This window comes from Pleurodeles waltl, chromosome 9, assembly GCF_031143425.1.
Source record: "Pleurodeles waltl isolate 20211129_DDA chromosome 9, aPleWal1.hap1.20221129, whole genome shotgun sequence".
Classification (NCBI taxonomy): Eukaryota; Metazoa; Chordata; class Amphibia; order Caudata; family Salamandridae; genus Pleurodeles; species Pleurodeles waltl.
In genome coordinates, this window is record NC_090448.1 from 669,160,613 (window position 1) to 669,183,957 (window position 23,345).

General features: G+C 49.1%; 1 protein-coding gene across 3 annotated transcripts in view; it reads right to left on the minus strand.

Moving 5' to 3' along the window:
• FOXA3 (forkhead box A3) overlaps positions 1-22,963 on the minus strand; it is a 135,615-nt gene extending 112,652 nt beyond the window's left edge. Inside the window, exon 1 of one of the 3 annotated variants that reach the window (XM_069207746.1) lies at positions 22,280-22,963. Coding sequence is in view for 1 of the 3 variants with exons in the window: in XM_069207745.1 (XP_069063846.1) it covers positions 22,280-22,351 (72 nt within the window). In the remaining 2 variants the exon portion in view is untranslated. Of the gene's footprint in view, positions 1-20,451; positions 20,628-22,279 lie in introns of those variants that run through there. The other 2 variants (XM_069207745.1, XM_069207747.1) reach the window with 2 other exon arrangements.
• Positions 22,964-23,345: the final 382 nt, after the last annotated feature.

Below are 23,345 nucleotides of genomic sequence, written 5' to 3' on the forward strand. Positions count from 1 at the left end.
AAGCAGTTCTGGGAGCTAATAAAGTCACATTATATCAGTTACAAGTCTTGGTTGGGCAGCTGAATTTCGAGTTGCTGATCACTCCCATGATGTTCCCCTTCTCCCGGTCCATTGCCCAAGCCATGTCTGACCTGAAGGTAAAGTAGCACCACACCAAGCTGTCCAGTGACATCAGGCAGGATATGAGAATCTAGGGGTCATTTCTGTGCAAATTTAATGGGACTGTGGTGTCGCCCAGGAATCCCAAAACCAGTGAGGAGCTCTAATAAAGTAGATAGCAAAGGGTTTGGTGCCATTTTGGGGGCAGCACAGTGTGTGAAGCAGTGGCCAAAGGAGTTTGTACAGTCTGGGTTGGTTACCAACTTAGGTTTCCTAGAGCTGTTTCCAGTCTTGGTGGTATTGTCCATTTGGCCAGAGCAGTTCTGCAATCAGTCAGTCGCTTTCTAATGTGATAAATGACGGTGGTGTGAATCAATCAGCAAGCTGCAAAATGTAAAATGATCTAAGGTTGGTGAAGGAAATGTACTGCTGTGTTTGAAACTGAATGTACTTTTCAAAGTCAAGCATGTCCCTGGTATGTCATACCATGCTCCTGTTGCAGTGTCTCATTTCAAGATGCAGGTTTTCAGGTTCCATCATACTGGAGCAGCGGAATACCCTATGTCTTTCGTGGACCATCTGTGGCAGCTTGATGCCCAAGATTACCAGAATGCAGCCAGTTTAGCCCCCCCGGACCGGTTGGGCTTATGAGGGGGCATTCAATGCTTATCGCAACTTCTTGGGCCACACTGGGATAGCAGATTGGTTTGCTTCATTCTCAGTCATGGCATTCTGGGGGATGCTAAGGGACAAGGGATGGTCAGTGGCTTGTGCTAGGCACCACCAAACCATGGAAATCTCATTTTTGCACATATGCTTGATCACACTGATGGGACCAAGTCTTTCTTTGTTCAAAGGACCTTGAGGGATAGGTAGCACTTAGAAGGGGACAGGTTGGATTCTAATTCTTAATTGATCCTCCCCCACTTTTTTCTACCAATGCAGGTGCTATGTGCAGAGAGACGAGTGAGTGGCTGGAATTCTTGGCGGCCCCTGTACACACATGGGTGACCAGGATCACAGACCTGTGGGTCCTGGGCCATTCTTAGGAACCGCAAGCAATGGAGTTGTACTATACAGGTGGTTTTGCATCCAGGGCGCTACAGGTGGGTTACCATCTGCTCTTTTACGGTCATGAATTTTTGCAGCTGGCGGACCCAAGGTCTTCACTGGAGACAATGCTGTCTAGGGGGTACACGCCCCCCGTCATTATCATCCTGCATCTAGGTGGCAATAATTTGGTGCATATTGGTTGGTAGCACCTATTTGAACTTGTGATCTCTGAGATTGGTTGGCTGGCTAAGAAATTCCCTGAGGCAGTACTAGCATGTTCTAACAACATCACAAGGTTACAGTAGAGGGATGGTAAATCAGTCAGAGCTTTGAACGATTCGGCAAAGCGAGAAAAACAACAAGATTGGAAAGCTGTTCAGAATGTCAACCATGGCTATCGACCATACCCCATGGGTACATAAAAGGCGTGCGTTTTTTCTTACAGGATGGAGTACACCTGCCAAGGCTTAGTAATGAGATGTTTCTAGAGAACTGGCCTGACTGGTGCACCACCCTCACTAGGGTGACAGTTTAGGGGAGGAGCAGACAGTAATAGTAGGGGAACTATGCTGGCCTCGGCATGACAGTGATGTCACGGGGTCCTCCAAGGTGTGCTGGTAGGGACTCAAATGGACGATCCAGGGGCACGGGGTTGCAAGTGATCACTGGCATTCGGTCCTTATGGCCATCCACTCGTGCATGCACAGTTTGTGTGAAGCTAGCACAGGCCCTTGAGGGGACTACTGATGGGTAGGGGGGGTTCCCGAGGTAGGTATCCTGGTGGGCAGGTGGGGCCCTCTGTAAAGTGTGCCCTGGGAGGTGTTGTGAGGGGATTGGGTCCTCCTCTAAGGGACCCACCCCAAGTCACATAGATGGAAAGGGTGCTTTCTGGACCAGGAGACACCATTTGGACCAGTCAGCATCTCATTTGCAGGCATACATTGTGATACACTAGATCATGTTTAGATAGTACTAGGAAATCGGATGTATTAGCGTCTCTGTTAAGGCTAGCCATCAACATATGTAAATAAAGCTGTAAATACTAAGGGTTACTGAGAATAAATATTGGAAATTATATATGGTTTTACTGAAGATATTTGTTTGTTTAATAAAATTACATCCAAGGGTTTAAGACCCCAAACTTAAAGATGCATGCATTATTGCCCACCAATGTGGGAGTAGTGGGATGTGTTGGGGAGGGCATATTTGTGGCTGGCGAGGGAGGCCTCCACGGTACGGACAATAATCAATTTTCTAACATATCGGGGGATCCACACATATGGAGGGTCCCGCCGGGCCAGAGCCTGGGGGCGGCAGCGCAATATGATGCCACACCCCAGTTAAGTGGCCAGCGATTGGATACAGCACCGGCATGACCCGAGAGGCACTTGAAGTGCTTGTGGGTCGCTCGACCATATCACGTGCACTGGCCCCGCCCGTCACAAGACAGTGAGTGGGTCTTTTACTCCCCCTGGCCGCCTCAAACACAAAGGTGCTGTTGCTCCCCCTCACCCGGACCAGAGGGATTTTCTTTGTCCTGCCCATCATCCCCCTAGCAATAGAGCTCTATATTGTTTATGTTTCCTGGGTTATCTTTGCCTTTGATAACTTTCTTGATAACCAACTTTTCTCTTAGCTGGTCAGACATGCCTGTTAGTGGAGAATTTTCTCAACTGTCTTGCTAACCAGTTTTTTTTTTGTTTTCCTTCTTGTTGGAGCCCATGTTGTATTTTTATTTACATGTATCCTTGCAGGGTGAGATCATGATTGGTGGGACAATTTGATATACCTTTCCTTACTTAAGAATGACAGTGTTGTCACCGGGCCCTCCAAGAGGTGCTGCCAGGGAATCAAATTGAGAATACAGAGGTGGGGGGGGGGTTGCGAGTGATCGCTGGCATCTGGTCCTTCTGGCCAACTACCTGCACATGTGGAGTTGGCATGAAGCTAGCACGTGCCTTTGGGGGGAGTATTGATGGGTTGAGGGGTGCTCAAGGTAGGAATCTGGGTAGGCAGGCCCCCTACATAAAGTGTGCTCCGGGAGGGGCTGCAAAGTGGCAGGGTTCTCCCCTAAGGAGGGACCCACCCCAAGTCGCATAGATGGGAAAAGGGTGTTTTCTGGACCAGGAGACACCACTGGGACCAGTCATGATCTCATTTGCGGGCATAAATTGTGATATGCTGGAACTTGTTTAGCTAGATCTAAGAAATGTATTAGCGTCTCTGTAAGGCTAGCCATTGACATATGTAAATAAAGCTGTAAGTACTAAGGGTTACTACTTATAAGTATTGGAAATGATGTGTGGTTTTACTGAAAATTTTTGTATAATAAAAATATGGCCCGGGTTTACAGCCCCTAACCCAAAGATGCATGTATTATTGCCTACCAATATGGGAAAAGTGGGATGTGTTGAGGATGGAGGATTTGTGGTTGTGGAAGTAGGCCTTTGCGGTGCCAGGCCATATAGTGCTACACAACTGGTTTCAGGCGACTCTCTTCCAGAGGTGACGTACATTTAAGCTGACCCTATCAGCACAAATTTTTATTTTGTGATTTTATTTTGTGATGTTGCTATGTGCCCCCAAAGTGGCTAGGGTTATGTCCAGACATGGGTCCCTTGCTTGCTGCACCACTGGATTCAAGCTAGCCTGGCTCATGAGGGGTGATACCCCAAACCGGTCCCAGAATTCTTGTTTCTGGTCCAGGGAGGGCCTGGCTTGGCAGTTCAGGCTGGACTGTTCCCATGGGAAACAGGGTCAAGACTGATTTACATACTGCTGGGTCCAAACTGGTGCGATGTGGTGAGCAAAATAACTATGGATTAAACCCAGATCAGTGACTGGGGGTGAGTGTTTGGAAAGTTTCAGCACTCCGTTCATCATTTTATTTTGTGTTGCTGCTATATACGCCCTAAGTATCTTGGGGTATACCCAGACGTGGGCCCCTTGCTTGCTGCACCACCAGCTTTAAGCTAGCCTGGCGGATGAGGAGGTGATACCCCGAAACTGGTCCCAAGATGCTTGTTACCGGTCCAGGGAGGGCCTGGCTTGGCAGTTTGGGCTGGACTGTTTACATGGAGAGCAGGGTCAAGACTGATTTACATACGGCTGGATCCAAACTGGGATGACGTGGTGAGCAAAATAATTATGGACTAAACCCAGATCTGATTGGGGGTGAGAAGTTGAAAAGTTTCAACACTCCATCTATCATTTTACTTTGGGATGTTGCATGTAAGATGACCCTAGCAGTGCCCTGTGTGAAGGTGAGTGGATTCCAGCTGTGCCCTCTATCTAGGGATTGCCTCATATCCCTACATTCTAAGTGATAGCGGGCCAACGGCCCTCAGAGCTCCTCAATTGGTGATTGGTTCGGGCCACAAAACTCAGCACACTGAATCTTCACATCAAAGACACAGAGCCCCTGTAGTTTGAGCCTTCACAACCATGCCACAAGACCCAGTATGAGTTTTGACAACAGTTCCAAAAGTCCCAAGCAATGTGAACCTTCACACCAATGCCATATGAACTCAGTAATTTAAGTCTTTCCAACAGTCCATTGGACCCCAACTCTGTAAACCTTCACACCAGTGCCAGTCAACCCCCAAAGGTGTCAGTCTTTATCAGAGTCCTACAGAATCTCAACAGTGGAAGCCTTCATAAATTTTCCAGAAAACCTAGCAGTGTGAACTTTCACAACAGGGCCACAGAACCCCAAATGCTAAGCCTTTGCACCAATGCCACAGGGCCAATAGTTGGTCTTTATGACAGTTCCAAAAAAACCTAGAAGATTGAGCCTTCAAACCACTCCCAGATGTCCCCTGCACTTTAAACTTTTACAACATTCTCAATGGACCCCAACAGTGTGTGCCTTCACAACAGTGCCACAGGATCCCAGAAATGGGAACCTTCACAAATGTGCCACAAGAAACAGCAGTGTCAACTCTGACAACAGTGCTGAACCACATAAGTTCAGCCTTCATGCCGGTGTCACAGGATCCCAACAGTGTTAGTCTTCACAACAGTGCCACAGGATCCCTGCAGTGTGATGTCTTCGCAGCCGTTCCACAGGACCCTGTTAGTATTAGCCTTCACAAAAGCGTGACAAAACCCAGCAGCATGAACGTTCACAATAGTGCCACAGAGCCCCAGTAGTTGACCCAACACATTAGTGCCACAGGACCCCAGCAGTGTGTTTTCTTCACAAGTTTAAAAAAAAACAGCAGTGTGATCCTTCACGTCAGTGCCACAGAAGTCCACTAGTGTGGGTCCTTACAACAATACCACAGCAATGTGGGTGACTGGCAGGTATTCAGTGAGGGGCACAGAGTAGGTGTGTTCTCGTTGTGAGGAAAGGCATAGAGAGTGAGAGGGCACGGCATACTCCACATGCTTGTGTTGGTTTTGCAAATAATATGGGGCCGCATTTTTTGGTGATTAAGATCATTGAAATCAACAAACCTTGATGTTTTTTACGGCGAGGACCATTTAAAGGGTGGGTATTCCAACTAATATTTGTTCTCGGTGTTTTTTGTTCGAAGTGTGAAGGTTACTCAACGTAGTGCAAGTTTAGAGGTACACGAGCTGGTGAGATGCAGGGAGGATTTAAGGTGACAGTGGGTGAGAGGAACAGAGGATACATTTACATAGAGGATGAGGGGTCACAGGGGGAGCTGGATGGCACTAAACACGTGGTGAACAAGTGTGTGAGAAAGAAGGTGGCGGGTGGAACAGCAAAGTGATGAAGAGGGCACGAAGTGGGCATGTTCGGGGTTACAAGCACAGAGTGGGAGGTGCCACAGCGCAGACAGGTGAGGGGAAAACCAAAACCATCAGGAATCTCATTCAGCATTCGGTAGTAGGAAAGGGACGTTTGTGTCATTTGGTGCCAGAATCCCCATTGCACGGTATTGGACAGGACAGATTGTGTAGGGGAAGGAGCAGTGAAAGAGGGGCTGTAGGAGAGCGGTAAATCGCCCAAGAAAGAAAAAAGGTTAACCAGAAAATATAACCCAAATTGTTTTAAGGTGGATATCTTTACCATATTTATGGACAGCATAGTGTGAACTTGGCACATTACTGTAGCTTACATGTATCTCAATTTCCTTATTTGCCAGTATCGAGATTTTTAAGAGAAAATGACTGAGCATCAACCTAAAATACTGTTTCTAAACAAAGTGGGTGAGTGGCATTTTCCTCTCGCCCATTTCCAATTTTGGGAATTCTTGTGGGGCCAGGAGCCTGACGGTGCAGAAACAATGACGCTGTTTGACGCCTGTTGACATCAGACAGGGCCAGGCACTGCTCGGAGACTCCAGACTGGCGTGTCAGAGTAGTGCCAGGGACAGGCCCAGTGCCACAGTGTCCAAGTCAGTCACACTCCTACTCCGCTCTAGAACTGGAGACTCTCTTCTTGTCCATCCCACCCCCTTGAAAGTGTCTGGGCTCCAGCATGAGCACTTGCTCTGAGAGCACAGGCCTTGCTACTTCATCTGTTATAAGTGTCCCAAACACCGCTGGTGCGTTTTTTCTCCCAGTGACCTCCCAGCTTTTCCCTGACTGTGATAACTATGGCTGTTTATAATTCTTATTACACAGATGTAATCTTGTAATAACCCTATTCGTGAGTTACCGATACTTTCAATGATCTCTGTTTCTTTTATGCTTACACCCGCCTCATTACATTTAGCAATGAGATCTAGCTCGAGCAGAAAGCGTCTCTCAGGAGCAGTCTCTCATAGCTGCATGTGCTGCACTCACAACGCTCACTGTACAACCTGCAGACATTCGATTGACTTATGTGTCGTGTGAGCCTTTTTTGTACTTGACCTTATATATTGCCAATTACATAGAGGAAGGTTAGTTTCAATTGTGCCTTAAGAGGAAAAGATACCCACTGGTGTCAATTTCACATTCTGTACCAAGGAAATTTCTCATGCGTACAATGCAGCGTATATGAGCAAGTGCAAACAGTATATCTGTAAATATGATTTATTGTGAAATTCAAGTGTATTTCTTTATAGACAAATTATTTTATTCGATAACATAATCGAACAGTTCATTCTCCCCTTCCTGCACGACATAAAGTTGTAAATTCTCCTTATTATCACTATACACACGACACAGGCTAAATCCACCTTTACAAGGCGTTTTCCAAAATTCTGCAATCTCATGTACTGCCACAACAGGAATAGTTTCATAGGTCCCGCTTGTTTCAATCCGTAACTTAAATGCGGGAGAAAAACAGGATCTGTACTTTCCACCAAGAACCATGAAATCGTGGCTAAGGTAGGCACACATTCACGAGTACTACTCCCCGAGACCCGTTACTATCTGCAAAAATTTTAGATACTCCATAAAAAGTCTACATATGGAACAAGGCAAAAGAGCGCATGCAGAGCCCAACTTCGAAGATCAGCTGCTGGGAATGAACGTCCCTTTACTGAAACATGCTGCCTAGTCTTGGCAAGGGGTTCCTATCCTTATAATAAAAAGGCCACATATGAAGAAGAAGACATCTCGTAAAATCAATACCAGATCACAGTAATACGTTAGAAGATATTGGCACTTTTTATACGCCTCTATATTTTTCAACCAGTACCTGGACTACTCTTTAAAATAAACCTAAGCCACACAGCGTGTGTCTTCGCTGTGCTCATCTTTCTCAAAAGACCAAGTAATCAATCAATCAATCAATAAGTACGTCTATAGCGCGGCTGATGATCCGTGGGGTCTCCAGGCGCTGTTTGCGGGCATTACGTGCTGCTCAATCGCATAGCATACCGATCCAATTCATCTTGAGGGATTGTCACAGTAGCCCTTACTAAGGATAACCTAGATATGGGAATAAGGATTTTCGGACTCAGCCGTGAAAGTTGGTTTAGCCTGTGAAACGCGTGTGCGCTGTCACACTTCACTGTTTGCACTTGCTTGTACTCAATATAGCGCCCGTGGGAATGTCCCCTGATGCACCCCTGGCTTCCCTTTCCCTTGAGACGGACTGGGCAGAGGATAGTCGAGGAGGAAAGCTGCCTGGGGTCATCTTTACTCAGGAAGAGATGTGGACATGAGGTTATCGTGATAAAAAGTAGCGCTGCGAAACTCCCAATTTTCAAACTTGCCTTCCCTCTCATACTACATTTAGAACCCATATTTCGTGTAGCGTGTCAGAGCTGCCTGACCCCGGAAATGAAATCTTCCTCTATCAATGAACTGCTAGTGACAGTGATACAAGACCCACACTTTGTAAATTTCTGCAAGCAGCGCCTACTCACTGCTATACAACACCAGAAGCCGAGGCTCCAGGAGGCCAACTCTCCGGCACCTGGCCTCCTACCGCCAAAGGACCGCAGCACTGCTCAAGGATTCCAGCTTTGCAACTTACCCGCAGCAGTGTCCTATCTCTCCACGGGACCTGGAGAGCCGCCCTGTCACTGCTTTCCCCAGGAGTGACCTGCCCCATCTACTAGGCTCCAACAGTGAAAGCGCCTTCAGCAAGGCCCTGTCCCTCCTACCGAGCCTGAACACTGGAGCCTTCCTCCAGCAGTCATGACACTCACACTCACACACGACACCAACAGCGCAGTAGTAGAGCAGCGGGAACTTCCACTGGCAGTGCTACTTCTTGCTTCAGGCCTCCAGCCCTGGTGCAAGCTTCCTGCAGTGTAGCATTGGTGCTGTGAAGCTTGAACAGTATGAGCTTCCTCCAGCCCTACTCTTTCACTGATACAGACCATCAACACAGCAAGCTGTTTTCAGCAGCGCAGTAGTGGTGCAGTAGGACTTGAGCAGTGTGCGCTTTCTCGAAGGCTTCTAGGCTCTTAGGAGTGCAGCCGTCTTCCAATCTTCCAGAAGCACCATGTTGGTATTGACACACTGGAGCAGTGTGAGCTTTCACCTGCAGTGCCCTATGACTACTCTAGGGCTCCAGTTGTGCAGGGTCCCTCCGGCAGCGCTATGTTGGTACAGTAGGACTTGAGACTGAAAGCTTCCTCAAGCAGTAGGTCAGGTGCTGCACAAGGCACTCACTCCTGGTTTCACTGGTTCGGTTTGCCCCAAAAGGCCTCATTTTCCTGTAGCCCCAGTATTTCCAAGCAAAAGTGGCAGGTATCCTTTGAGGAGGACCACAGAAAAAAGGCACAAAAAACCTTCAAGGCAGAGGCAGAGAAGGTGTGATGACTCCTAGAGTGAAGCCCTATTCAGTACATATGACACATGAGTGCAGACATCTTCTACTGCGAATGGACAACTTCGTTTTTCCTGAATGACACAAGTTCCTGCTTTCATGGATAATCCGGTCTGGAGTCCAATACAGCAAGCGAAGGAGACGCTGTGCAAAATCCATTCACCCGGCTATGCTTTTCCCCAGAGGTAAGATCCCTCACTTGCGCCAAGTTCAGTGGCCCAATGGCCCGGATAGGTCCAATACCAGCCTGCAATACTATCTTCATGCAAACCGTAGGCGGCGGTGACCCGAGCAGGTGAAACATCATGGCTACCCTTGCCCACTGAGACTGTCCGCGCCAGTGCAGTGTATGTGCCTGATGATCTGATTGGCTGCGTCACAGATAGAGAAGCGGACCCAGGCCATGTTGGTACAGTTGGACTCAAGAAATAGGAACTTCCTCCACCATTTCCCTCTCATTTCTATAAACTTCTAGCAGTGGAAACTGCCTCATGCAGTACAATGTTGGCACAGCAAGGCTCAAGCAGTGCAAACCTTGTTTAGCAGTGCCATGTTGGTACTGCTAGTTTGAGCAGTGTAAACTTTCTCCAGCTGTGCCGTTTTGGTACTGCAGGGCTCAAACAGTGCAAGTTAACTCCTGAAGTACCATTTTGTAAAGTAAGACTTGAAGAGTACAATCTTCCCACATCTGTGCCATATTGGGGCTGTAAGGCCCAAGTAGTGCACACTTCCTCCTGTAGTGCCATGTTGGTACTGCAAGGTTCGAGCAGTGCACACTTCCTCCTGTAGTGCCATGTTGGTACTGCAGTGTTCGAGCAGTGCAAACTTCCTCCTCTGGTGTCATGTTGGTACTGCAAGATTCGAGCAGTGCAAACTTCCTCCAGCAGTGCCAAGTTAATACTTCAAAATTCGAGCAGCGCAAAACTTACTTGAGCAGTTCCATGTTGGTACTGCAAGTTTCGAGCAGTGCAAACTTTTTTTAGATGTGCCATGCTGTTACTGCAAGGTCCGAGCAGTGTAAACATTTTTCCAGCAGGCCAGGTTGGTACTGCATGTTTCGAACAGTGCAAACTTCCTCATGCAGTGCCATGTTTGTACTGTAAGATTTGAGGAGTACAAACTTCCTCCAGCTATGCCATATTGGGTCTGTAAGACCCAAGCAGTACAAACTTCCTCCAGCAGTGCCATATTGGTACTGTAAAACTTGGGGAGTACAAACTTCCTCCAGCAGTGTCATGTTGGGACTGCAGGGTTCGAGCAGTGCAAACTTGCTCCAGCAGAAGTGACCATTCGTCCCGGATTTGCCGGGACAGTCCAGGTGTTTCTCCAGCTGTCCTGGCAGACTTAGGGAAATTTAGCTCATGTCCCGTTTTTCAGAGCAGGTCGCCTGAAATGGTGGAGGTAATTTTGTGTTTGTTTTTACAAAGCAGAGATAGTTAGCAGTTGTTATCGGGAAGCAATTTAATTAACAGGCATTACATTGGCTTTAAAATCGCATTTCATTTTTGTTCTTAGTGCCTCTTTTGTAATTCTGTGCAGATGAGCGCTGCCATTCTATGCGCTCGGTTGAAGTAAAATTGAAGTCATTCTTCTATTTTTGTGAAATATCCCTGTTTTCGGCTTTACATTTCTGGTCACCTTATCCAGCAGTGCCATGTTGGTACTGCAGGGTTCGAGCAGTGTAAACTTCCTCGAGGAGTGCCATGTTGGTACTTCAAGGTTCGAGTAGTGCAAACTTTGTTTAGCTGTGCCATGTTGGTACTATAGGGTTCGAGCAGTGTAAACTGTTTTCAGTAGGCCATGTTGGTATTGCAGGGTTCGAGCAGTGCACACTTCCTCCTGCAAGGTTCGAGCAGTGCAAACTTCCTCCTGCAGTGCCATGTTGGTACTGCAAGGTTCGAGCAGTGTAAACTTCCTCCTGCAGTGCCATGTTGGTACTGCAAGGTTCGAGCAGTGTAAACTTCCTCCTGCAGTGCCATGTTGGAACTGCAGGGTTCGAGTAGTACAAACGTCCTCCAGCAGTGTCATGTTGGTACTGTAAGATTTGAGAAGTACAAACTTCCGACAGATGTACCATATTGGGACTGGAAGACCCAAACAGGCCAAGCTTCTTCCATCAGTGCCATGTTGGAACTACAGGGTTCGAGTAGTACAAACGTCCTCCAGCAGTGCCATGGTGGTACTTCAAGTTTCGAGTAGTGTAAACTTTCTCCAGCAGTGCCATGATGGTACTGCAGGGTTCGAGCAGTGTAAACTTTCTCCAGCAGTGCCATGATGGTACTGCAGGGTTCGAGCAGTGTGAGCTTCACGCCCTGGCATTGCTATGGGGCCCTGACACGGTGACGCTTATTTGACGCGGCCTGAGGGCGGATGGGCTCTCGGATGTGTGGGTGGGTGGCCTGCGCTGTACCCGGAGTCGCCAGGTCAGTCCCCGCTGGGATCAGCAAGGCGTTCGATGTTTCTTTTTTATTTGTTTAATTCAACCATTCGCGCCAGCTCGTCTGCATACAGCGCGTGTGCCTGTGTCTGCGCCTTTATCCTTGTGTACGTCCGTCTTTTACTGACGTCTTGTTATAGTCCAACACACTCTCCTTTTAGCCTTAGCGCGGATTAGAAGTGGCAATTGCCCTGGATCCTACATTTACACAGAAACATACCACCAGGCCGTGACTGTTGGTAAATCCCCCCGCATACTTCAGCTGCACCTTAACAGCGAGTGGACAAAATCGTGTCACTCAATAACAGCTACAGGTTGTGGGAGGCAGAGAAAGGGTGTAAACATTATTTTGGACGGAGTTATTGGTGCACCTTTTACCTAAGTGTAAATAGCGCCCTGTGTGTGCTGAGACACATGCACGTTGTACAGCGCGCCTCTAAAACAAAGCAAGAAACAGTTCAGCGGTATTTATATTACTATTTATTTGTTTTTTTAAATGTGGTTTCCAAGGTGCCACTGTTATGCTACTTCCATTTCAAAGGGCTCGTGGATAGGAGGTGGGTGTGCTGTATGAGCACAGTACACAGAGTCAGTGTAGATATTTGATTTTTTTGCTTTGCAATTTGCTTAGCGCCATACTGCCCACGTCTGTCAGCGCTCACCTTCGACTAGGCCGCCTTGTCCCTGGTTACCTACAGTGGTTGATACTGTACACTGTCACGCATCACTCACGCCAGAGCGAGAGTCCGACCTTCCCTGAGACCTCTCGACTGCCACCTCCAACAATTTCAAAATCTGCAAGTTAGTACCTGGCGAAAATTGACAACTTCTCTGCCGCGCCCTATGTGTTTTGTCGGCTTGCGGGAAAGGTGGCGGGCCATTTTAAGGCCCTCTGCGCCGCCCACTGCACCTGTTATAATATGGACCATTATTTCTGGCACATTTATCGGCGAAAGTTGGGGCTTAAAGTGCCGAGCTTTCACTGTCCTGGGGATCACGCTTTGTAGTGCTTAATTTGTACCGGTGGCTGCAGGTGGTGCGCAGACTTCGTTTGGGGAATTAGATCCTAATATTTTTCTTCGGGCTTTCACCCAGAGCAATAGAGATAAAGCCAGAGAGCGAGGCAGAAAAGGACGAACGATGGAAAAAGAGGAACATACATAGTGAAAAGCGAGAAGAGCGAGAAATGAAGGATAAATAAGAACCCGCACGAATGAGATAAAGACAAGAAAGTGGAAGAGGGAGGCACGAGGCGGAAGCTAGACCTGGATGCCTTGGCGATCGCCAACAACCATGGCAACTGGCAATTAAGGGATCCTACGAAAGAATTTGAGCAACTGTGGCTTTTCTGTTTTTACGCTAATTTAAGCACTGCACCATCTTCGATACTTGCCGAAACAATGATCGCCGTTGCTTCTGGAGAGCTTTACAGGGGCTTCTTTAAAACTGTCTTTCAGTTTGTATTATTTTCTGTTTCTGTGGCCCAGGTCGGCTCGTGCAGCTAAGATGCCACTTTTACGGTCCAAATAAAATGTTTTCATGCAAATATGATCTTATCGGATGACATTTATAAAATATTTAAGTTTGATTTTTTTCACCTATCTCTATGGCGGTAAATCATGTCTGTTGCCTTCTAGGCGCCAAGATATGCGATTTCAAAGGTCACATGTCAGGACAGGGCGTGCGAAGATACAACTCGTGAGTTCTGAGTCCGCTCGTGCTGCCGGCCTGTCCGCGGCGCGAGCGGCTCTACACTACAGCAGGTCGGCACTGCAGGGCAGTCTGAAGACTGAGCGACCAACGTGCCTGTGCCAGTCCCTTGCAGGGTGGGCTCCGTGCCTGTGCCAGTCCCTTGCAGGGTGGGCTCTAGAGCGGCGCGACAGGTGCCACCGCCCCGGGTGCTGACTTCGGGTGGGGGCGCCCCGTTTGCATGTATATTATGATTTTAAGAACACCTCCTGCAGCGCTACTTGCCTCCAGACAGCAATGTTGAGGTAGCAATACAAGTGTGACGATAACTGGTGCTTAACGTTCTGCCTGTGGATCGTAGCTTTGATGGACACTGTTAGAGGGTGATAGTGAGGCAATCCCTGGCGGAGGTCGTCACATTGTCGCAGAGGGCGCCACCAGCGCTAAGGCCGGGGTTGCTTGTCAGGGCTCTGCCCTAGCCCCACCCCACCCAGGTCTTTAGGTGCATCACCTATCAAACGACCTTCCCGTTTCACTGTGGGCCGGGCCACACCTGGACCGCTTGGACCATTGCTCAATAAACGTGCGTTTTGCGAATGCAGCAATGTCAGGCAGTCTGAGTAAGTTCAGTCGTGTGGCGCATCTGCCTTTTTCTTAGCCGTGTATAGCTAAAATGGTTAGTGTTTTATTATGAAATGTCTACAGTTTACAGCGCTAAAATGGCGGCAGCACGACTTACCGAAACAAGAAGCCATTACTGTACATATACTCTGTGCGTATTTTAAATCAAGAACTACATAGATTATGCTATTTGAGTTTATGATTTCAAAATTGTTTGGTAAGTGGAATGGAATGAATTATTGACCTTGCTGAAAAGAGTGTATTTAAATTGTGAAAGGCCCTTACTGTAACCCACTGTTCCTAATATCCTTCAAAATCCTAAATGGTTGCTGCCACGTTGAACGTTATGCTCAGTCACATGTGAAGCAGAATCGGTCTGAAGGCATCTCTCCCAGAAGGATAATGAATCTGGAAGGTTGTATTTGAGAACTCGTGTTGGTTGAACCAGGGGGATTTCTCACGTTTTTGTTGACACGTTGGCAAAGGAAAAATATTTACCTGGCAGATACCATATACAAATATGCCAACGAATAAGATGGCTGCAAAATATGAAGAGCTGGTGTAAATTACAAGAGTTGTTAAGAGCTGTCTTACTTAGAGAAGATCTTCGTGCTCTGGACTACGACAAGCTAGGGTGGCACAGGGTTTGGATGCAGGCCCAAAAGGTGTGCTGATGGCTGTGCTAGCAGAGTTTGTGGCCATGAGAGTCTGGCTAGGTGCACAGTCTATGGGGGGGGTGGAGGTGCTTACAAGACGGGGGAGTCTGACATGGAGTGCAGAGTGAGGGTGTCTGGCTTGCAGGAGAGGCACTAAAAGTGCGGTCAAGGCTGCAGGCCAAAGAGAGTGGCTAGCACTGTAGTCTGTTAGAGATCGCATAGGAGGTCAAGGAGAGTGGCTAGCAGTGTAGTCTGTTAGAAATCATCGAAGAGAGTAGGGAGAGTGGCTAGCAGCGTAGTCTGTTAGAAATCATCGAAGAGAGTAGGGAGAGTGGCTAGCAGTGTAGTCTGTTAGAGATCGCATAGGAGGGCAAGGAGAGTGGCTAGCAGTGTAGTCTGTTAGAGATCACTGAAGAGAGCAGGGAGAGTGGCTAGCAGTGTAGTCTGTTAGAGATCACTGAAGAGAGCAGGGAGAGTGGCTAGCAGTGTAGTCTGTTATAGATCACCGAAGAGAGGAGGGAGAGTGGCTAGCAGTGTAGTCTGTTAGAGATCACCCAGGAGGGCAAGGAGAGTGGCTAGCAGTGTAGTCTCTGTTAGAGATCACTGAAGAGAGCAGGGAGAGTGGCTAGCAGTGTAGTCAGTTAGAGATCACCCAGGAGGGCAAGGAGAGTGGCTAGCAGAGTAATCTCTTAGAGATCACCCAGGAGGGCAAGGAGAGTGGCTAGCAGTGTAGTCGGTTAGAGATCACCCAGGAGGGCAAAGAGAGTGGCTAGCAGTGCAGTCTGTTAGAGATCACCCAGGAGGGCAAGGAGTGTGGCTAGCAGTGTAGTCTGTTAGAGATCACTGAAGAGAACAGGAAGAGTGGCTAGCAGTGTAGTCTCTATTAGAGATCACCGAAGAGAGCAAGGGAGAGTGGCTAGCAGTGTAGTCTGTTAGAGATCACCCAGGAGGGCAAGGAGAGTGGCTAGCAGTGTAGTCTGTTAGAGCTCACCCAGGGGGGCAAGGAGAGTGGCTAGCAGTTTAGTCTGTTAGAAATCACCTAGGAGGGCAAGGAGAGTGGCTAGCAGTGTAGTCTGTTAGAGATCAGCTAGGAGGGCAAGGAGAGTGGCTAGCAGAGTAATCTCTTAGAGATCACCTAGGAGGGCAAGGAGAGTGGCTAGCAGAGTAATCTCTTAGAGATCACCCAAGAGGGCAAGGAGAGTGGCTAGCAGAGTAATCTCTTAGAGATCACCCAGGAGGGCAAGGAGAGTGGCTAGCAGTGTAGTCTGTTAGAGATCAGCTAGGAGGGCAAGGAGAGTGGCTAGCAGTGTAGTCTCTTAGAGATCACCTAGGAGGGCAAGGAGAGTGGCTAGCAGTGTAGTCTGTTAGAGATCACCCAGGAGGGCAAGGAGAGTGGCTAGCAGTGTAGTCGGTTAGAGATCACCCAGGAGGGCAAGGAGAGTGGCTAGCAGTGTAGTCTGTTAGAGATCACCTAGGAGGGCAAGGAGAGTGGCTAGCAGTGTAGTCTGTTAGAGATCACCCAGGAGGGCAAGGAGAGTGGCTAGCAGCGTAATCTCTTAGAGATCACCTAGGAGGGCAAGGAGAGTGGCTAGCAGTGTAGTCTGTTAGAGGTCGCCTAGGAGGGCAGCAGATAGTCACTTTGGATAGGGTGTAAGCTGTGGATGTCTGACTTGGGATGCCAGCTGTTGGAGTGGTGCAGATCAAATAAGGTGATAATGGCTCCAGTCCAAGGCGGGTGGCTAGTGGTACATTGCATGAGCCTGGCTAGGGGAGAGCCAATATTTGCTTTGGCAAGCGTGCATGCTTTAAAAGTTTGTGAGCGATGTGGACCATGGTAAGCTGTGTAGAGAGCACAAGTTGCTGCAGTCTGACTGTGGTTGCAGGTCCTAGGAGTATTACTAGTGGGGAGCAGATTGGGAACCCACATGCAATTGCAAGTTATGCCAATTGACCTCGGCTGGAGCCCTTGGAAGTGTGGCGATGAGTTCAGAGGGGGGAAGTAAGGCGACTGGTGCAGACCAGAGGAGACAGTACTCTGTCTTTGGGTGCAGGCTGTTGGTGGTCTCCCTAGGGCGCTGATTAGGCTCTGAGTCTTGGCACCGGGATATGCAGGTTTTACGAGGCTCTCTGTGGGTGCAAACTGAAGCTTTCTGGCTAGAACTGCAGGTTCCTCGTGTCTTCATGCAGTGCAGGCTGTGGGGGTCTGACATTGGAGAAGAGCATGCAGCGAGAGTCTGGCTGGGTGGCTATGCAGGTTTGTGAAGTCTGACTGTATGGGCAGACTTTGGCTGTCCGCTGTAGGTGCAGGCTTCGGTGATCTCTTAAAGTTGAAAACTTTAGGGAGGAAAACCAGCAGCATAATCTCACTGGATAGAAGCAAGGCTTTTGCCAGTCTCTCCGGGTCGTAAACCCGACATTAATTAAAAATGGGCATTCAAACGGATCCCTGTTGGGCCCTAAGCTCAAGTCCTCATTTTCAGGTAAAACACTGCTTGACTGCTGAACAATTGAATGTAAAACATTTTCAGGGTAATTCATGTCAGCTCTTTAGTCCCGTTTATAATTCACATGTTTACCATAATCTCGTCTCCCCTAAGAGTGTTAGCTATTGCCAGGATGTTGGGCTTCTCTATTTCTTTCGTATTGCATATCTCTCTTCTGCAGTACACAATTTGAACCGAGTCACCTCAAGGTGTGCATAATGAGCCACGATTGTGAGATCTGGACCTGAGCCTGAAGGCAATAAGAGTTTCTCACCATTCCCATTAGGGGTCAAGCAGTTCTTCAGAATACTTCCCCATCTAATCCTGGGCCTCTCTGCACAGCGCACACAGCAGTTGCCATATATTCCAGTTGTGATTCCATAGAAATGTGTGTGAAGGAGACACACAGTTGTCAATATTTCGACATGGTGAAAGTAAAAGAAACTGCAGTTCTTACAGGTGAGTGCATGAGTTGTGCGTTTGGCGGTGGTGAAGGCAATACCAGGAAGTGCATTCAGGAGAGTGTTCAACGCGGAAAGAGATGAGGTGTAAGATATACAGATGGAAGGGAAGTGAAGGGATAAAGGGTATACGTGTCTAACATAGAGTGAACATAAAATGAGTGCTTGAGGCACTCTAAAGACACTTCACAGGTAATGTTTAGTTTAGTCTTGCAATTACAGAATAGAAACATTTTCAATATTTATTATTTTACAACGAACTCTTTGTTATTCATTTATCTTAAAAGCCAATAACCATTGTCAAAGCCAATAGTCCAGGTGTGTCAGTTGTGTTATAGCCCAGAAAGGAACCAAAATATTGATTAGGTGGCACACTATGGACATCCCAGAAATTCACTTTATGTGCTTAAGACACACCCCTTTTTGAGACCCCCACACACTCTTTTTTCCATTCTACTTAAAGCCCTGGATAGAAGGGAGTTTTCCTGCTCCAGGTGTATCAGTCCTCTGACTCTTCTGAAATGTAAATGAGAGCAGTGTTTGTCTCCTGCTCCTCCCTCGTTGGCCTCCTCCTATCTCCCATGTTTGTTTGGAGCAGAAGTGCTGGTTTAATGATTGACCTTATAGTGCAGTGCCTTACCCGAGCCCACGTGTCTCCTCCCCCCAGGCATCGGAGGGCTTTGTGTAGGTCTCTTCTCGCCAATCCCCACCCCACTATCTCCCCTCCAGGACCTTGAGTAGGTAAAGCCTCGACCTCACCGGCTGGCCTCTGAGACTCTATGTGGAAACTATAAATCAGCCTTCCTCGACCCTCTCTGAGGTCCTGCGTGTGGGTCAGCCCACCTCCCTCCCTCCTTGGGCCTGTGTCAGTCAGCCCTCCTCACCCACTCAAGGGGCCCTTATAGGAGGGTGCCCTCCCCACTACTCCCTGAGGGCCTCTGTGTTAGTCAATCCTCACCCACATTGAGGGCCACTGGGCGGGCCGGTGTGTGAGTCAATTCTCACCCATTCTCAGGACTTCTGTGTGTGAGTCAGTGCTCCTCATCCACTCAAGGTGCCCGTGTATGAGGTAGCCCTCCCCCCACTCGCTGAAGGCCTTTTTATGGATCAGCCCTCCTCACACCCTCAGAGGGCCTGTGTACTCCTCACCCCCTCAGAGGGCCTGTACGCTCCTCACCCCCTCAGAGGGTCTGTACGCTCCTTACCCCCTCAGAGGGCCTGTACGCTCCTCACCTCGCCTGATTATGAGTCAGTCCTCCTCACCCACTCTCAGGGCCTCTGTGTGCCTCAGCTCTCCTCACCCCCTCAGAGGGCCTGTACACTCCTCATACCCTTAGAGGGCCTGTGTACGAGTCAGCCCTCGTCCACTCTCAGGGCCTCTGTGTGCCTCAGCCCTCCTCACCCCCTCAGAGGGCCTGTGTACTCCTCACCCCCTCAGAGGGCCTGTATGCTCCTCACCCCCTCAGAGGGCCTGATTATGAGTCAGCCCTCCTCACCCACTCTCAGGGCCTCTGTGTGCCTCAGCTCTCCTCACCCCCTCAGAGGGCCTGTACACTCCTCACACCCTCAGAGGGCCTGTGTACGAGTCAGCCATCATCCACTCTCATGGCCTCTGTGTGCCTCAGCCCTCCTCACCCCCTCAGAGGGCCTGTGTACTCCTCACCCCCTCAGAGGACCTGTGTACTCCTCACCCCCTCAGAGGGTCTGTATGCTCCTCACCCCCTCAGAGGGCCTGTGTAGTCCTCACCCCCTCAGAGTGCCTGATTACGAGTCAGCCCTCCTCACCCACTCTGAGGGCCTCTGTGTGCCTCAGCCCTCCTCACCCCCTCAGAGCGCCTGTACGCTCTTCACCCCTTCAGAGGGCCAGTGTAGTCCTCACCCCCTCGGAGGGTCTGTACACTCTTCACCCCCTCAGAGGGCCTGATTACGAGTCAGTCCTCCTCACCCACTCTCAGGGCCTCTGTGTGCCTCAGCTCTCCTCACTCCCTCAGAGGGCCTGTACGCTCCTCACACCCTCAGAGGGCCTGTGTACGATTCAGCCCTCGTCCACTCTCAGGGCCTCTGTGTGCCTCAGCCCTCCTCACCCCCTCAGAGGACCTGTGTACTCCTCACCCCCCGCAGAGGGCCTGATTACAAGTCAGCCCTCCTTACCCACTCTCAGGGCCTCGGTGTGCCTCAGCTCTCCTCACCCCCTCAGAGGACCTGTCTACTCCTCACCCCCTCAGAGGGCCTGATTAAAAGTCAGCCCTCCTTACCCACTCTCAGGGCCTCGGTGTGCCTCAGGTCTCCTCACCCCCTCAGAGGGCCTGTGTACTCCTCACCCCCTCAGAGGGCCTGTGTACTCCTCACCCCCTCAGAGGGCCTGTACACTCCTCATACCCTCAGAGGGCCTGAGTACGAGACTGTACGAGTCAATCCTCCTTTCTAAAACCCTTTACAGCAGCCGAGCTTTGGTCTTTTTGCATGAACACAGACTCGGCTTATTTGTTTGTCTCCTCTGCCCCGGCCTCTCCGCCTGACATCTTCTCTCTCCTCATTATCACCCATTCCCTGCCTTTCCCGCTCTTCATGTTGTTTCAAGTTTCAGTTCTCATAAGATCGCTCTCAGTTTCTCTTGATCACCCCTCTGTCTTTCCTGTCATTCTCCTCTTTCTTTTGACCCGCTCTGGAGTCCCCAAATTACTATGTATCTCGCGCCCCTCCTCCTCTTGTCCCTCCACTCGGACCTGGCCGCCCCCTTCCTCTACTCCCTGTGCCCCCCTTCTCCTACCTCTTATAGTAGCCTCTATCAGGTGTTGGTGACCTCCTCTCTGCATACCTCCTCTTCTTTCAGCTCTGCGCTTCTCCCATCGTTATCGCTGCGTCTCCCCCCTTCTGACCGCTGTCTGTCCCGTCCCGTCTCTCTGGGTGTCGGAGCTCACTCAGAGGCTGCTTTTCTGATCTTCCTCGTTCTTTCCCTCCAGGCCAATCCCCCCCCCCCCCCCCCCTCTGTCCCTTATTTCATGGGGCATCCTTGCTCTTACGTGCTCAACCGATCTATCCCCGTGCCTAAAAATAAAAAATAAACTGACCATGTGTAAAGAATCAGAGCTCCAATGCCTCTATATATAAAACTGCAAAAAAACAGACACATTTAAATCCAAGGGCCGGCAAATGACAGAGCACAAGGGGTTGCCTATAAAATAAACCGGCCGCAGACTGGCTGCCCACCGCTGCTCTCTCCCGGTCTCCCTTTCTCGTCACCTAGTGGCCCCTTTCTCGCTCCTCGTTCTGGTACAGTTTCTTCGGGTTTCCACTACATTTCTCCCACCCTAGTTTCTCTCCGCCTCTACTCGCAGACAGGTCACTTTCCTGTCTTTCGCGCCTTCTCTCTCTCTCGCCGCCGCTCCTCCAATACAATGTTTAACGCTTTTTTAGAGGACATATCATTTTTTATAAATGCTGTCAAAGCTTTCCATGTTTCTCCTTCCAGACCTTTCGCTTGCTCTCTCTCGTTCTGCCTCTTCTTAACTACTACTGTCTACCTCTGCCCACCTTGCCTTCTGTTCCCCTCCCACCGGGGTTGTGTCAGGATATATAGTGACGGTAGGTACATGTGGAGCTAGGGATGCTAAATCTAGCTGTATTCATACATATTTACCTGCACGATACTGCGGAAGCAACATTCTTGTCATGATAGTTTGGCAGGTAGATATTAAAGTCTTGCTATTCTGGTAGTAACCCCCATAGGCCTTTGACGCCCCTGCATTAGACCTCAATCTCCCATTGACTCACCATATTGCCCCTCACAGACCTACAATGAAGGCCCCGCTGCCTGCTCAGTCTGTGCCAGTCTGACACTGAGAATCGAGACGTTTCCCTAAACTCGTCTCTGGCTTCATCGCCGTGCCAGCCTTGTACTCCCTTCTACCCACCGACTCCGGCAGGCTGTGTATAGCCACAGGTGGGCACCTTGAACAGCTGGCCCTGCTTCATGCTGTGAGAAGATGGCACTCTGGAAGACGGGGTAATGACACTTTAGGCTGGTAATATTTCACTGCCCAGTAATCTAACTCTAGTGTGGCAAACTGCAGCCCCCATTGTTTCAGTCTTCAGTTGTCACTTGCACTGAATCCACTTTTCTAAAGTTTCTAAGCGCCAAGAAGCATATCAGCTGTCAGTATTTATTATCCAAACCAAATACCATTTAATTGTTTACTCGCTGTCTACTTCCCTTCTCAGATCTTTCCTATGGAAAACATGGAAAGCTCACTGGAAAGCTCACTCTCGCCAAAACGGCACCTCCTGTAATACACTCATCTCTATAAAGTTTGCGTAAACAGTGGCCGCCATACTGGTGCCCCGGCCAGCCCGCGCCACTTCCACGTAGCAGCTGCCTCGGTTGGCACGGGCGGCCTGCCGCCACTTCCTCGGGGCTGGATCTGGGGTCCTTCTAAACAGAAATACGCGCAACTAGTCTATATATACCACACCATGTTTAAACTGAGGAGTATCTATCCTGGTATCCAAATTATATTTCGTATTATGGAGTAAAAAGTAGAACGAAAATAATTTTGTTTTATACACTGACACGTTTTCAGTTTTTGTCCGTATCTTACCTCATTTTGCTCCCCGTAGTACGAATTCCAGTCCGGCATATCATGCGATTCCATTTTTACTGAGCCCAGCATTCCAGAATCCCTAATGTTTTAAATATTTGGTATGTAACAACTAAATCCCTCCAGGCCGTCTGTTCACGAAGGAAAATAAAAAACAAATGTTGCTTTCCAGAAGCAACTTGTTGCTGAAGAAGAGGTTTTTTACTGTCGTTATTTGGTGCCCAGAGAAGGTTTTACCCTCGTTAGTTCGTCCTCTAGTCGCAATTTCTCCTTCTTACCCCTTTCCAAAAACGCAGTTTTTCCTTTAGCAGTCTCCAGGTAGTACGAGAGTTGAAAAATAAATAAACAACCACAGAGCAATGAGAGCAAGCGAAAATGTTGGGTCCTGTTTTTTCGTCTGAAACGTTAAGAATATTTTTGCGTTGCACTGCGGGTAAATCCCAAACCGTGGGCCTTGTTCTAATAAACGGACGTTTCTTTGGGAGAATTCGGACTTGCTGGATCGCTGCGTTCCAGGTGAATGGCAGCCTTCTTCAGTCAGGCCCCCGGCGAGAAGCAGTGAGAGGTACTCGTGTCTCCCACACCCGGTCCCAGCGGAGTTAACTGTCCCAGGAGCGGCGCTGCAATGCACACAGGTCTTTATAGAAGCCCAGGGTGGCTGGGACCCACCTCCTGCTGCCTACAACCTGAGCGCTGAGAGCTGAGCTCTATGCCATGCGAAAGCCTGTCATGCCCTCTGGTGTTCCAGTCCCAGGCGGGCGTTTCCAGGATTGAAGGTACAGTCCACCTCCAGGCTACGACTGAAGGGAGAGGTAGCAACACAGGTCTCCTGTGCAAGGACGTCAGACTGAACCTGTCTGCTGAATACACTGCCCTGTCTGAGGATTTCGCTTATGTGTGGGTTTCCCTCAAAGACCACGTTTTGGGAAACATTGCACCCGATGAAGAGAAATCGCTGTGCTTTCAAATTAGAAGTGTAAAGTCCCCTTAGTTAGGGATGTCTCACCCATCTCGACTTCAAAGCTGCCTTGGAAAGGCTGGCAAAATCCCCCTGACTTCTACAGCA